The 13,436-nt window shown below is 43.6% G+C and overlaps 1 protein-coding gene across 1 annotated transcript in view; it reads right to left on the minus strand.

The window, feature by feature from the left end:
* The window catches only part of Ctnnd2 (catenin delta 2), a 709,004-nt gene extending 702,797 nt beyond the window's left edge, over positions 1-6,207 (minus strand). Inside the window, exon 1 of the mRNA XM_050144862.1 lies at positions 5,899-6,207. Coding sequence (XP_050000819.1) covers positions 5,899-5,935 — 37 coding nt within the window. The 5' untranslated portion in view covers positions 5,936-6,207. The remainder of the gene's footprint in view (positions 1-5,898) is intronic.
* Positions 6,208-13,436: the final 7,229 nt, after the last annotated feature.

Below are 13,436 nucleotides of genomic sequence, written 5' to 3' on the forward strand. Positions count from 1 at the left end.
ACTTCTTTCTTACTGCTGACGCTTCCTTTCAGGTGAAGGGAACTTAATTAATGAAACACTTCTGGCCTTGGTCCAACCTTCCACTTTCTCTGCCTCTGAAGAACACAGGAAGGGGTTGCCTTGCTTCTTCCGCCTTGCTCTTCTGAACATACCCTTGTCTGCAGAGAGCAGAGCTGGGCTCTACCAACTCAGATGCAGATAAGTCTCCAAGGGGAGGAAGAAAGAAGACGGACCAAGGACCTAGGATGTCACTCAGTGGTCACACAAAGCTATGTTTAGTCCCTGCAGGGGATTCCTTCATCTTTCCCCCTTCTAATTCCCTAGCTTGCTCAGAACATCAGGGTAGGATTATTTATTTGGTTCCTTAGAGACATTATTAATCAATATTTATGTGTATTTCATAATTTAAGATAAACTATTCTGTAATAATGTTGCTCATGTGTAAATAAGAGGAGGTATTTCATGAAGAGTTTCCCAAACCAACAGAACTAACTATATGTAACAGCTACAAACATATATTTAACCAACATACATCTTTTAAATCTAATTTCTAAGGTTAGTTGTGATAATGACAATTATTAAAGAAATAAACCAATACAAATGAAAAAATCCCATGTCTTACCCATAGAGAATAACCATATTTACTAACTTCAATGACACAACTTCCTAGATGTAACGACACTATTACTTTCTGAATGAAGTAGGTTCATGCCACTCAAAAGTTGTAGAAATTTTTGACACACATATACCTATACTGATTTTACCAAACATAATTGGCTCACCTGTTTACTTTGCTCAAAAACAAACAGAAAATAAAGCCAGTAATGCCTCTTACTTAGCATCCATTTTACTCCGAAAACATAATTGGCAGTTCTTACAACAAAACATAAATTTGAATATAAATAACCATGCTGATCGCCAAAATGCTTCCTCTACTGAAGATAAGCTAGTCTCTCCTGTCAATCTCGGGGGTCACAGTCTCTAACAAATTCTACTACATATCCAAGTGTAATGACCACAAAACTTGGGCTACAGAAGGTCACAGCTGCAGTGACTTTGGGGAATTCAATGATGCCAAAGGAGCCAGGAGAAAGCAGAGCCCACAGGGTCTTCACTGCAGATCCCTAGGATGAGGGAATACATGACCATGACAAATGATGTTCAAGATGGCGCCAATGTGCGCCCTCGGCTCCCTTTCTGATAACATCAGAGGATGTGGTCTCCTCTCCAGACAGTTTTTGTTGCTGTTTCCTTTTATTTCCTTACAATGATTTTTGCTGAGAATGGAGCTCTCTGCCTTTAAATTGAGCACCTGGTTAATATCTGACCTTACAGAGTGATGCTGATTAAACAGTCTATAATATTTGCTGTACAGCATTAATCTCTGTAGAAAATTTGATCTTCATCAGGAGTCTGACGTTAACAATAAGAAAGAATATGAAAGCCTTGAAATTTCTGATTACTGGGATATGGCAATCATTTAAAGAAATAGTGCTAGAGGATATAACTTAATTTCCTATACCATAATGGTTATATAGACCAATAAGTAATAGGAAATATATGTTGCAAGATAGGAAATTTGTCATTTTACATGTCAATCTACAAAATATAATATTACAATAGCGGGTCTCTATAAAATAATAGTAAACAATTTCTAATCTTAGAGAGGATGGGAATCATTTAATGCTAATAATCTATTCTAAAGCATATATCTTAATTAATAAGTAAAACTAACTACAAGCCATTTATTCACATAGTTTATATTCAAATCAAAATGTTGTAATAGTCTGCCTTACTGGACCCATTATACAGATAAATAAGCTGAGTCTTAGGCAAGCAGCTAAAAGACAACAGTCGACAATCACTCAAAAGCCAGTGTTCTCCCTATTAGGAGAGACATGAGACAGAGTTACATTATGTAAATTCAGTTTTCTAATAACTTTCATTGCAGGTCATAAGTATACAGAAAAACTGAGCCATGCCCTACAACCTGTTTGTGACTGTTTTATGATTCTGAAATAGTGGTATGTATTGTAATAAGTAATATATATAATCATAAAAAATAAGTTTAGCTTTCAGCGGAAAACTTGACCAGAGACATGGCTGGATGCATGTGTAACACAGAAGGTTCTAGAAGTCACTCGCTCTCTCGTTTATTTGGTCATTTTTTGTAACCCATCAAAAAACAATTGATACCGACTATAACTCCAATATCCTAATGTCTATGAGCCATTTCCTACAAATCAATTAGCCAAGATAAAGACCTTGAAATCACCTCACCTGCCATGTAATTAAAAGATGAAGAGCCGGGCGATGGTGGCGCACACCTTTAATCCCAGCACTCGGGAGGCAGAGGCAGGCGGATCTCTCTGAGTTCAAGACCAGCCTGGTCTACAAGAGCTAGTTCCAGGACAGGCTCCAAAGCCACAGAGAAACCCTGTCTCGAATAACAAAACAAAACAGATGAAGAACTTGAGTTATCGTCATCCCTTATTTTGTTATGAGTCATAATTTAAGCAACTAAAATCACAGAATGATAAAATATGTCTATGAGTTCCCTGTGTTGGAGGTACTGTTTGTGAACATAATCAGGTTCATTAAACCTAACCAGGCAGTTTATTAATCAGTAGGCTGGATTGGCAGACAATGGGATGGAAACTATTTATGTATGGCATGTTTAATACTCTACAGTCATATAAAAAGCTGCTACTTTGGCATGTAATCAGATAAACTTGAAGCTAGCAACAAGAATCGTGAACTGTTTTACTGAAATTAACTTTTCACGAACAACAACACACACCTCATGAAGCCATGGAAGAACTTCACTTTTGGAATGTGGACAATGACAACCCTCTTGCAAGCCAGTGGGAGGATTTGGATCTAAAGTTTACTTACTCATTAGCCCAGTCAGCAGAAACCCATTGTGCGACACCTCCAACCAAACTACTGGCTTAAATAAAATAACTGTGCAATACATGTTTGCATTGTATTCATAGTTTGAATTTGAGCTTAAATATGTCCAATTATGAGGAATCTTCTTAGGAGTGAAAACTATGTCAGAAAGAGGAACCCAAACCTCACTTTCCGCTAAAAGGGACAGCACCATTCCTAAAGAGAAACGCCAAGAAGGGCGTGTCCATATTCTATTCATAATGGGGAGGGCAGAAGGTGCATTCTGGGGAGGTCTGAGATGTAACATGTTCTATTTTGGTTTCAGTTGGCTTGTTGCAACTAGATATACCCATCCATACAAAGAATTTGTTTTACAGACAAATTACTATAAATCACTTCCAACTTAAAAGTGATGGCTTTCCTTTATAAGAAGGACCTGTCTAAATACAAGAGCACTGTGCAAAACTGTTTAACAATTCCACACGTGTGTCCGACATCAAAGAGTTACATTTTGGGGAGAGGCACTACCCATTCAATTACGTGCACGAAGAGATAGATACTTGGAGAACACTATAAGTTTATTTTTCAGTTTTACATCCCATTATGAAAGTGATATTATTCTTAGAAAATATTGAACAAAACTACAAATTGCCTTTTCCAACTAATATTATTTGAATTTCATTTTTTTCCTCTCTGTGATGAACTACTGAACTGGGAGGAAGAAGCGGTGACTTCTGTTGTAGTGTGAAAGACGCAGAGTGGCTGGCAATGCAGTAATTCGACTGTGCGTGACTTTTATTATAAACAATGCAAACATCAGTGACATCCACAATGACCGGGTTTTACAACTGCACAACCACATACAGAATTAAATAGCCCCTATCAGCAAGACTAGGGCAGTTTCACTACAGCAACCACCTCATGCACTTGCTGCAACTGCCATTCAGTTAGGTGCTATCATTTCCAACCCACAGTATGACATAAAAGCCTCGTGCCCAGCACCTGCTCCCTGAAGGTGCACGCGGCCACACAGTGGTGTCAACTAGACTCTAAGAACCATGGTTCAGACTGAAACACTAGACTTGAAGAGAGGGAAGGGAAGAAGGGAGAAAGGCATCCCTCCTCCTCCCTCTAAGGCATGCTTCTGAGAGAAACTGTACATTCATATAATGCAAGGACTGCAACAGTGTGCCCCAAGCGCTCCTGTAAAGTTCCCAAAATGTGAATAAAGGTGAAAGTACAGCATGTTGGTAGAAAGAAGCACAGTGCTCCCTTAACTTGAGCAGTGAAGCCTCTGGCGCTACAGCGCCCACCATGCTCACTTGTTATTGGTATAATTACAGTCCTTCTAAATTTCAACAACTAATTCAAAACACAGCCATCTTCATTCAAGCCCCGAGACCTTGCGACCCACAGACCAGTAAGCATACTGTTCAACATTAACAATGGATTCTGTCTGGCACAGAGAAACACTAAAGAAAGAGACATCCGGGAGTTGAAAGCAGCTAGTCCATACACGAGGATTCTTGCCCCTATTGGTCATACTTCCCATAGATGGGATCTTCCAAATCATGCACAGACCTATTTCGGCAATCCAAAAGGAGTCATATCAAACAGTCTTTCATGGGGTTTTTAGTAGTGTGACTGGGGAGCCTTCTAATTATGTAGATTCATCCCCACCAGCAGACATGAACTAAACTACCATCAGTGGAAGGGCGCACAATGAGGTAACTCATAGGCATGGCAACACCTCCCCATTTTCATGGAAGTCAATGCAGAAAATTCCCAACACCTTACATATCCGTCACACAGTTCCTAAAAGTGAACTGTCCGTCATGCTTACCAGGCCTGGTTTTTGCTCATTACATATCTCTTTTCTAAGGCAACATATTTGTTTGAGAACATTAGGCATGCATATTTATAAAGCCTCGCAGAGCTAAAGCACATCAGATCAGTTCAAATGAGGGAAATACAAACCCCCTTGCAAGCACGGCCTCCCCCATTATCCCCTTCTTCCACACCCTTCATTACCCCGGTGTTTACAGTGATACGCAACTTTGGGCATTTGGGAAATAAGTGGGTCTTCGTGGAAAATCCAGAGATACACACCTCCTAAGCCCCCCAAGTCTATTTTCCGACCCCCACCCTAAGACCAAGGAGGTTGTACCTCCTTCCTAACGACTTTATTCTGAACAGAGTGGCTCAAACCTGCTGAGCAGCAATCGATAAGAACACATTACACACCAGAAGAAGAGGAAGGTCGGGTGGGAGGAGAGCGACGCGCAGCTTTGCTTTCAGCCATTAATTACGAATCACCCAAATATCGCTGCGCGGATCTCCCAAGCACAAGCACCCTTGCCAAACCTGGCTGTCAGGCAGCGCTTTCCAGAGCCTCGCTATCTATTGTCAGGGCAGAGAAGCCCCGGAAGCCTGTGAATCCCTCTGAAAATGCGTCCTCGGAAACGCTAAATATAGACCAAAGGGGTCTGGGTCTGGCGAGCAGCGGGAGACTGAAGAAACGGCCATGGACGCAAATGACCAAGTCTTTCCATTTTGTTCTAGCCAAACATCGTAATGACATTGAACATAAGGGCAAAAGACTGGAAGGAAGTCTTCCCCACCCCCACCCCCTCTTCTCCCCGTATATTAGGGACGTCATGAATGCAACCGGGTTGCTCTGGAGGGTGGCGGGGAGCAGTCGGTGTTGCCCTATATACGCGTCCTCCGGGGGAGAGGGGCGGCAGAGAGGGGAGCACGCGGAGAAGCCACTTGGTAACCGCTCCAAGAAAGACACTGGCCCCGGACCCCGTTCCGGGTAGAGCAGTCTTCCGAAAGGGGAACCGGCGCGATCGCAATCCTCCCCGGAGGCAGACAGCACCCCTCAGCCGCCGCCACCACCACCCCTGGCCCGGCCAGCGGCAAAGGACCAACCCCCACCGGAGGTAAGCAAGAGGACGACGCCCGGAGGATGCGCCCGGCTCCAGCAGCTCAGCGAAGGCAACTCACCGAACGGCGCGGCGCCCGACTGCTTCCTGGCGAACATGCACCCGCCGCCAAAGACAGCTCCTCAGTCGGGGGAAAGGCGTGCGCGCCGCCGCCCGGCTTCAGAGCAAGGTCCTGACCTTGCCCAGCTGCAGCATCCTCCGCTTTTGTTGTCGGAGCGCGGCCGCGGGACAAGTGATGCTGGCGGGGAGCAGGGGCGAGCGTGGCGGGCGAGAGGCGGCTCCCGACGCGAGTGCGCAGCGCCCGGCCCGGCCGCCCCTCAGAGCGCGGCGAGCGTAGCGCCCCCTGCCCGACTCCACGGGCGCCGCGGGCTGCTCGGGCTTCCGCGGGGCTCCCCGGGCTCGGCCCGGGCTCCCGAGCCGCCGCGCCCGCCGCTCCGCTCGGCCGCTTGCCGCCGCGGGGGCGAGCCTGGGCCGCCCTGGCGCCCGGCGCCGAGCGCTCCCGAGCTGCGCCCTGCGCGCGGCCCGCGCCACCTGTGCCGCCGCCGCCGCCGCCGCCGAGAGCGAGGCTCCTCCCGCCGCGCGCAGCAGCTCAGCCCCCGGCTCAGCCCCGGCGGCCGACTCTGGCGCCTGGCTAGTGAGCGAGCGTCCGCCCCGCCGCCGCCGAAAGCTGCCCCGGGTGCGGAGCATGCCCAGTGCCGCCGAAAGAGCGCGGCGCTTCGCCACGCGAATTCCACTTCTGGTTTTCGCGGCGGCAGCCACAGCAGCAAAGAGGGGAGGAGGAGGCGGAGCAGGTTGGGAGAGGGCCGAGCATCCTCGGGTACGCGAGGCACAGGGGTTAGAACAGGTGTGGAGACTCTGGCGGGCCAGATGCCAGTCTGTAAACGGGTGACCAAGGAGGGGTTCTAGACTACCTTGAGAGTTAAGGAGAGCACCGAGCCAGCCTTGTGAGCTAGTGGATGGGGATGGAGATGGATGCTCTTGCAGATTCTAGGGTTCCAAAGAGAAGATTGCGTGACGTCTGTGAGGTTCTCTTCACTGAGTCGGCCCCGTTTCCACCACCTCCAGTGTTCTGATTATGCTTTTTTCACAGATACTCTCTCCTTATGCAAACTCAGTCTGGTTTCAAATCTGGTATGTAGGTGAACTTCCTGCGAGAAACAGCCTTGTCTGATCTAGAGCTTTAAAGACTGTCGATTTCTCCTCGTCCTAGTCTCACTTCTTACCCAGTTGTCCTCTTCTGCACATCCACCATTCTTCCTTCTCCTCTTCCCATTGTCCCGTGCTAAAAGGGAAACTCCGTTCCTCTTCCACAGACCCCAGGGAAGCCTGTGCAGCTTTCTCCATTTCCACTTGAGTTATCCATATGTCTCTTGATTAGATAGCCGTTGGCCCACAGAGTGAGGAAATCTAGCAAGCAAAATCACACTTTGGAAAACAAGACCGGCGTCACGTGCCAAGGCAGGTCATCAGGCCTTTCTCCTATGCCCCTGTGCTGCAGACTTCTTAAGTGGCAAAGTCCAAGAGTCACATTCAGGACAAATACTTCTCGTAATTATCCCGCTACCCATCACCCTAGACCCTGAAGATCCCACACTCCACTCCACCCCTTCCTGGGACCAGTTTCGTGCTTATTACTGGAAGCACGAACTTGTAATAAGAGGAGTGGCTCGTCCCCAGCCTCCGTAATCTCAGGGTCGTTCCTCTTCAGCTTGCAAGAGATTATCCAAGTATTAAAACTGAGCTATCCTCTTTTATTCTCTGGAGTTAAAGCCTGAGACAACTGTAACGGAAAGTTAAACAGATTAAGGAAGCTAAGGAACAAACGGAAGATGGAGCAACGGCAGTCATTCCTCTGACCTCAGATAGACTAGGTCTCACTTGCAGATGATGATAGTCTGTTTCTTGCTAAAGAAGACCTGTGGTCATTTACAGGTGTTATTTACATCAGCTCCAATTGCATTTGGGACTTGTTCATCTGGAGGACAGCAGACCCCAGAAATCCTCCAGTCCCCAGGACCCCACACTATTAGGATTACAGGCGTGAGTGTGGGCTCAACAGGCTTTTGGTGCCGGTGCTGAGATCCGAACTCGGATTCCCCCGGTTGTAGAACAAACACACTTACCCAGCCATCTCTGCGCCACTTGTTCTTCTAAACCTTATGTACTTCAGCTTAGTAAATCCGTGGGGAGAGGGGAAAGGTTAGGCAAATTCAGTCATTGTATGTAGCGGGTGCACAGGTTCTATCCTCAAACATAAGCACAATTTTATGTCCCAACAGACTCAGTGTGAGAAAATGATCTTCCAAAGCCCCTGTTCGAGTTGTTTATTCTGTTTTCTTTCCTCTTTTTGTGAGCAATTGCAAAATTTCCATTGGCTGATTGTGCACCGTGGCAACACCCACGAACAGTCCCAGCAGACCTTCCTGTCGTGGGTGTGGGATACTTAAGAAACAGAAATGCTCTGGACTACATTGACTTAATTTACTCTCTGCTGCATTTCATTGAAACACTTATGATTTCTATTCTTTCAGAATAATTTGTAACTGGAGATATTATTAAATTCACAATTAGATAATTTTGAAAAGTGAGACGTAATGCTGCTGTGTGCTGCCGAGTCTGGCATGACTCACTGCTGCCATCTTTTGCCTCCTGCTTTGGAGCAAGCAGTATCCTAAATTCGCACATCCACTGTGAATTCAGAAAATGGTTATTCTGTTTGATTCAAATTATGGCGATCAATGGTAAAGGAAAACGCGTACTTGTTGCTCTACGGTTTGCACATTAGTAGAGCAATGAGTTACAGAAATCACATCGAAAAGCAATATATGTATCTTGATTTTTTCCAAATCAACTTAACATTTGGAGCAAATATATTTTTAAATGGGAGTTTGACATGTTTTGAGAATAAAATATAACAACGCACAGCATTTTATAAAGTAATATATCATATTTCAGAGTTCAAAATATGCCGATTTTAGAAAAGGTGTTATCTTTATATTAGTAAATTGTTATCTTGGTCATGAAAGCTAGAAAATAATGGCTTGCCATTTCTAAAGTTTTGGTTACCTGTTGATAAACAAAGCTATTGACATTGGGAAGTATAACTGCATGTCAATACGGATAGTCACAATAACTCCTTAAAAGAGACTGGAGAGATGTCTCAGAGGTTAAAAGTGCAGGCCAGGTGGTGATGGCACACAACAAAGCAAGTTCCAGGACAGGCTCCAAAGCTATGGCAAAACACTGTCTGGGGAGAGGGTGCATACATATACATTATTAAAACATAATTAAATCTTTTTAAAAATCATGATTTAAATTCTACAACGAAGGATCCATGCAGTAACCCATCAGAGCAATCATGATCTGTGATTTATATGATGCATGCAAACAATAGCAAACATGAAAGATACCGCACCTTACTTTAGACCATTACTTTATTTTTGCGGACTTCAGGGAAAAAAAGCATAATATAATAGTGGTTAACTAATTTTCATTAACCACACTTCTGAAGACTGATGCGGGAGTCATATCGCCATTCTATTAAAAAGTTTGCACTCCAAGTTTATGGCCACTGAAGCTTATATGATAGGGACACTCTTTTATTTGTTCATTCAGAAAATGTTTATTGAGTATCTATTGTGGTTTACTACTGGGATAAATTTGCAGAATCAATGAGCAACAATCAAGCTGATGATGAATTCCCTATGACTTAAACTACAGTTTTTGGACGAGAATAGAAGAAAGCATCCAAGGAGAAGATCCAGCAGTGACTATGATGGAAAACATCCTCCTTCTTCCTTGCATGTGTGCTAGCTATGTGGTGCTGTGAGTCACTGATTCATTCCCATCTCCTAACATTTCCTAGTTGTTCATTTCTTTTCTTCTAGTTATGTTTACTACCCCAGGACATGGGAGATGTGTTAGTTGCATTTCTATTGCTGGGCCAAAATCCATAACCAAGGCAACTTACAAAAGGAAGCTTTTAGTTGGACTTATTGTTCCAGAGGGTCAGAGTCCATGAATGCATGGTGGCAGGAAAAGCTGGGAGCTCCTTGAACTGAAAGAACAGAGAGAGAGAGAGAGAGAGAGAGAGAGAGAGAGAGAGAGAGAGAGAGAATGCAGAATGGTGAGAGTCTTTTGAAACCTTGAACCCTGCACTCTACCCCAGTAACATATGTCCTCCACATATAGCAGGTCTTTCTTTTTGAACTTTATTTGGACTTCCAGCCCCAACATGATACAGAAGACTTACTATTAATTATAAAAGCTTGTCCTTAGTTCCAACTTGCTGTGGGATAGTGCTCTTGTACCCTGTGAAGATTTGTCACTTATATTAGTTTAATAAAACACTGATTGACCAGTAGCCAGGCAGGAAGTCTAGGCAGGGCAACCAGACTAGGAGAATTCTGGAAAGAGGAAAGGCTCAGTTTGCAGTCATCAGAGGGACACAGAGGAAGCAAAATGAGAATGCCTCACTAATAAAAGGTACCAAGCCACGTGGCTAACATAGACAAGAATTATGGATTAATTTAAGTTATAAGACCTAGTTAATAATAAGCCTGAGCTAATAGACTAAATGATTTATGATTGGTATAAGCCTCTGTGTGTTTCTTGGGGACTGAATGGCTGCAGAACTGGGCAGGACAGAAACTTCCATCTACACCAACTAGTTCTTACAGCTTAAATTAACCCTTTTCTATGAATCTACATTTTACCTCTCCTCAGTACGATCCATCCATCTGGCTCTGCATCTTTCTTACTTCCAGAAGTCCTACCTATCCTCTCCTGCCTAGCTATTGACTGCTCAGGTTTTTATTAAACCAGCCACAATATCACATTTTCATACAGTGTAATCAAATATCCTGCAACAGCCTCACCTTCTAATCCTTCCCAAACGGCCACCTATGGAGTTCAAGTATTCAAATATAAGAACCTATGGGGTCCATTATCATTTAAACCACCAAAGGTAGCATGGAGAAGAAATAGTATCTGAAATTCTAACATAAAACCAGGAAAGGTCATATTAGCTTAAGAGCCGAGTTTCTTTGATACACAATGAAGCCAGTACTTACACTGACAGGAAGACTTGGGACTCAGTGAGGGGGAGTCTAATAAATACACTTGCAAGAATGAATATCATAATTTGTACTGAAATCTCTGAATTCTGTATGGTCTGATCAGATGTAGAAAGGATACATATTAGTCATTAAAAATGAACTGTGGTTTAGGAACTAGCCCAACAGGAATTGATAACTTTTCTACATTTACAAAAATACACCAGAAACGAGGCTGGACACACAGTATTACCCCCACTGTCATCAAGTGAATGGAAGTGTTCCTGGATGCTGGAACACACCCTGTGGTAAGTACCTTTATTTGGATTTATGGTTCCAAAGGGTTGATGTTCATGACGATGGAGTGAAGGTATGGTGGCAGGAGCAGGAACATCAAAACTCCTTGGAGATTCTATCTTACACATGTCAGAATGGCTGAGATAGGTAAACAGGTGACATCTCATGCTGGTAAGGATATAGAATGAGAGGAACACTCACTCATCCATTGCTGGTAGAAGGGCAACCTTGTACAATCACTGTCAAAATCAGTGTGATGGTAGATCCTCCGGAAGATGGAAATTGATCTATCTTAAGATCCAGCTAAATCATTCTTGGGCATATACCCAAAAGGCTCTACATCCTGCTTCTCTATTTGTTATAGAAAGAAAATACAGATAGCCAAGATGCCCATCAATGAATGATGGATAAATAAAATCTGGTACATCTATGCAGTAGAATATTATTCAGTCATTAAGAATAAAACCATAGCCGGACAATGGTGGCGCACACCTTTAATCCCAGCACTCGGGAGGCAGAGGCAGGTGGATCTCTGTGAGTTCGAGACCAGCCTGGTCTACAGAGCTAGTTCCAGGATAGGCTCCAAAGCCACAGAAAAACCCTTTCTTGAAAAAAAAAAAAAAAGAATAAAACCATAAAATTTGCATGTAAATGAATCAAAATAGAAAAATCATATTGATTGAGGTAACCAGACACAGTAAGACAAATATGGTGTGTATTGCTTATACACACACACACACACACACATATATATATGTATATATATAATCTAATATAAATTGTCAAATAATGGGGGAGACAGAGCCCCAAGTGGCCATCTCTTGTCACCAAATGAAGCTTCTGGTGCTCAGAATGCATTAAATCTAATTGAATTGTTGGACAAAGAGACCCCAAGGGAACCCCCAAACAACCCAGGCCATTGCCAAGGCTTTTAGTTGTTGTCCTCAAATTGACAGTAAGGCACTATTACTGAAATCAACACCTACAAAACTCATTAAACATGGAGAAGTTGAGTTGGGGCATGGCTAGAGACTTCACCCCCACTGACCAGAATTTAAAGTCCTGGGGTGAAAGGTGAACACCGATGCAGCTACGTTGTCTTCGGTCTACAATAAAGACCTGACTGCAATGTGCACTAGTGCATTATTGGCACAAAGCTTGTGGAAGTAATCAACCAATACCTGATTGGGTTTGATCTACTCCATGAGATGGAACCCATCACCTATTCTGTCCAGATGACCAAGAACCTGAGTAAGGACAGTCCAAGGACCTAGGGTAAAACGAAATGCTATTGTTCTGTTAAAGGAACATAAATTGACTCCCAATGACATTGTGCTATGAGTGCCCTGCTCAGCCGTCATCAAAGAAGCTTCCTCCTGCCGTAGATGGAAACAAATACAGAGACACGACAAAGTCCAGAGAGTGAGAGAACTTGGAACACTCAATCCTGAATGGGATGTCTTCACCAACTCCCTTTCTATAGAGCTCAGGGAACCCTATGAAAAAAGAGTCAGAAAAACTGTAAGAGCCAGTGAAGATTGAGGACAGCAAGGAAACGAAGCCTTCTAAACACAGCAAGAAGTATCGACACTCACGTGAACTCCCCGAGGCTGCAGTGACAGCATGCATAAGGCCTTCTTGGATCTGTGCCAAAATGGGGTACCAGCACTCCATCCCTAACCCAGAAACTACCTCCGACTGATAACTACTTCCAAATGAAACATTAGTTCTCTTCAACAGTCTCACTGGGGATACAAACCATTCTTAGGGTTTAATGAGGTTTAAGTCCCCACACCTCTAAGTAGATGGCTGAACAAAATGAACTCAGTATCATCTCTGGAGGTTCTTTGCCTCATATTGTTTTGTCAGGACATTTGTTTGTTTATTTGTTTGTTTTGCCTTACAGGTTCATTGCATATATATTATGATTTCTGGTTTTGGTTTTTTATGGCATTCTTATGCAAGTAAACATGTATCTCTGCTTCTATATGTATTTCTTGTGTGATTTCTTTTGCTCTTTTTATACTGTTTGATTCTTTTATCCTATTTTAGATTGTTTGTTTTGTTTTATCTGATTTTATTTTTTATTATTATTCTGTAGATGCCTGTTTTTTTAAGGAAATACAGAAAGGGTTTGTATGTAGATGGAGGAAAAGTGGGGAGATCTAGAAGGATTTGACGGGCACAAAACCGTGATCAGAATTTATTGTATGAAAAACATCTATTTTCAATAAAAGAAAACTCAAAA

Source organism: Alexandromys fortis, unplaced genomic scaffold (assembly GCF_014885135.2).
Source record: "Alexandromys fortis isolate MF-2015 unplaced genomic scaffold, M_Fortis_MF-2015_v1.1 scaffold_52, whole genome shotgun sequence".
Classification (NCBI taxonomy): domain Eukaryota; kingdom Metazoa; phylum Chordata; class Mammalia; order Rodentia; family Cricetidae; genus Alexandromys; species Alexandromys fortis.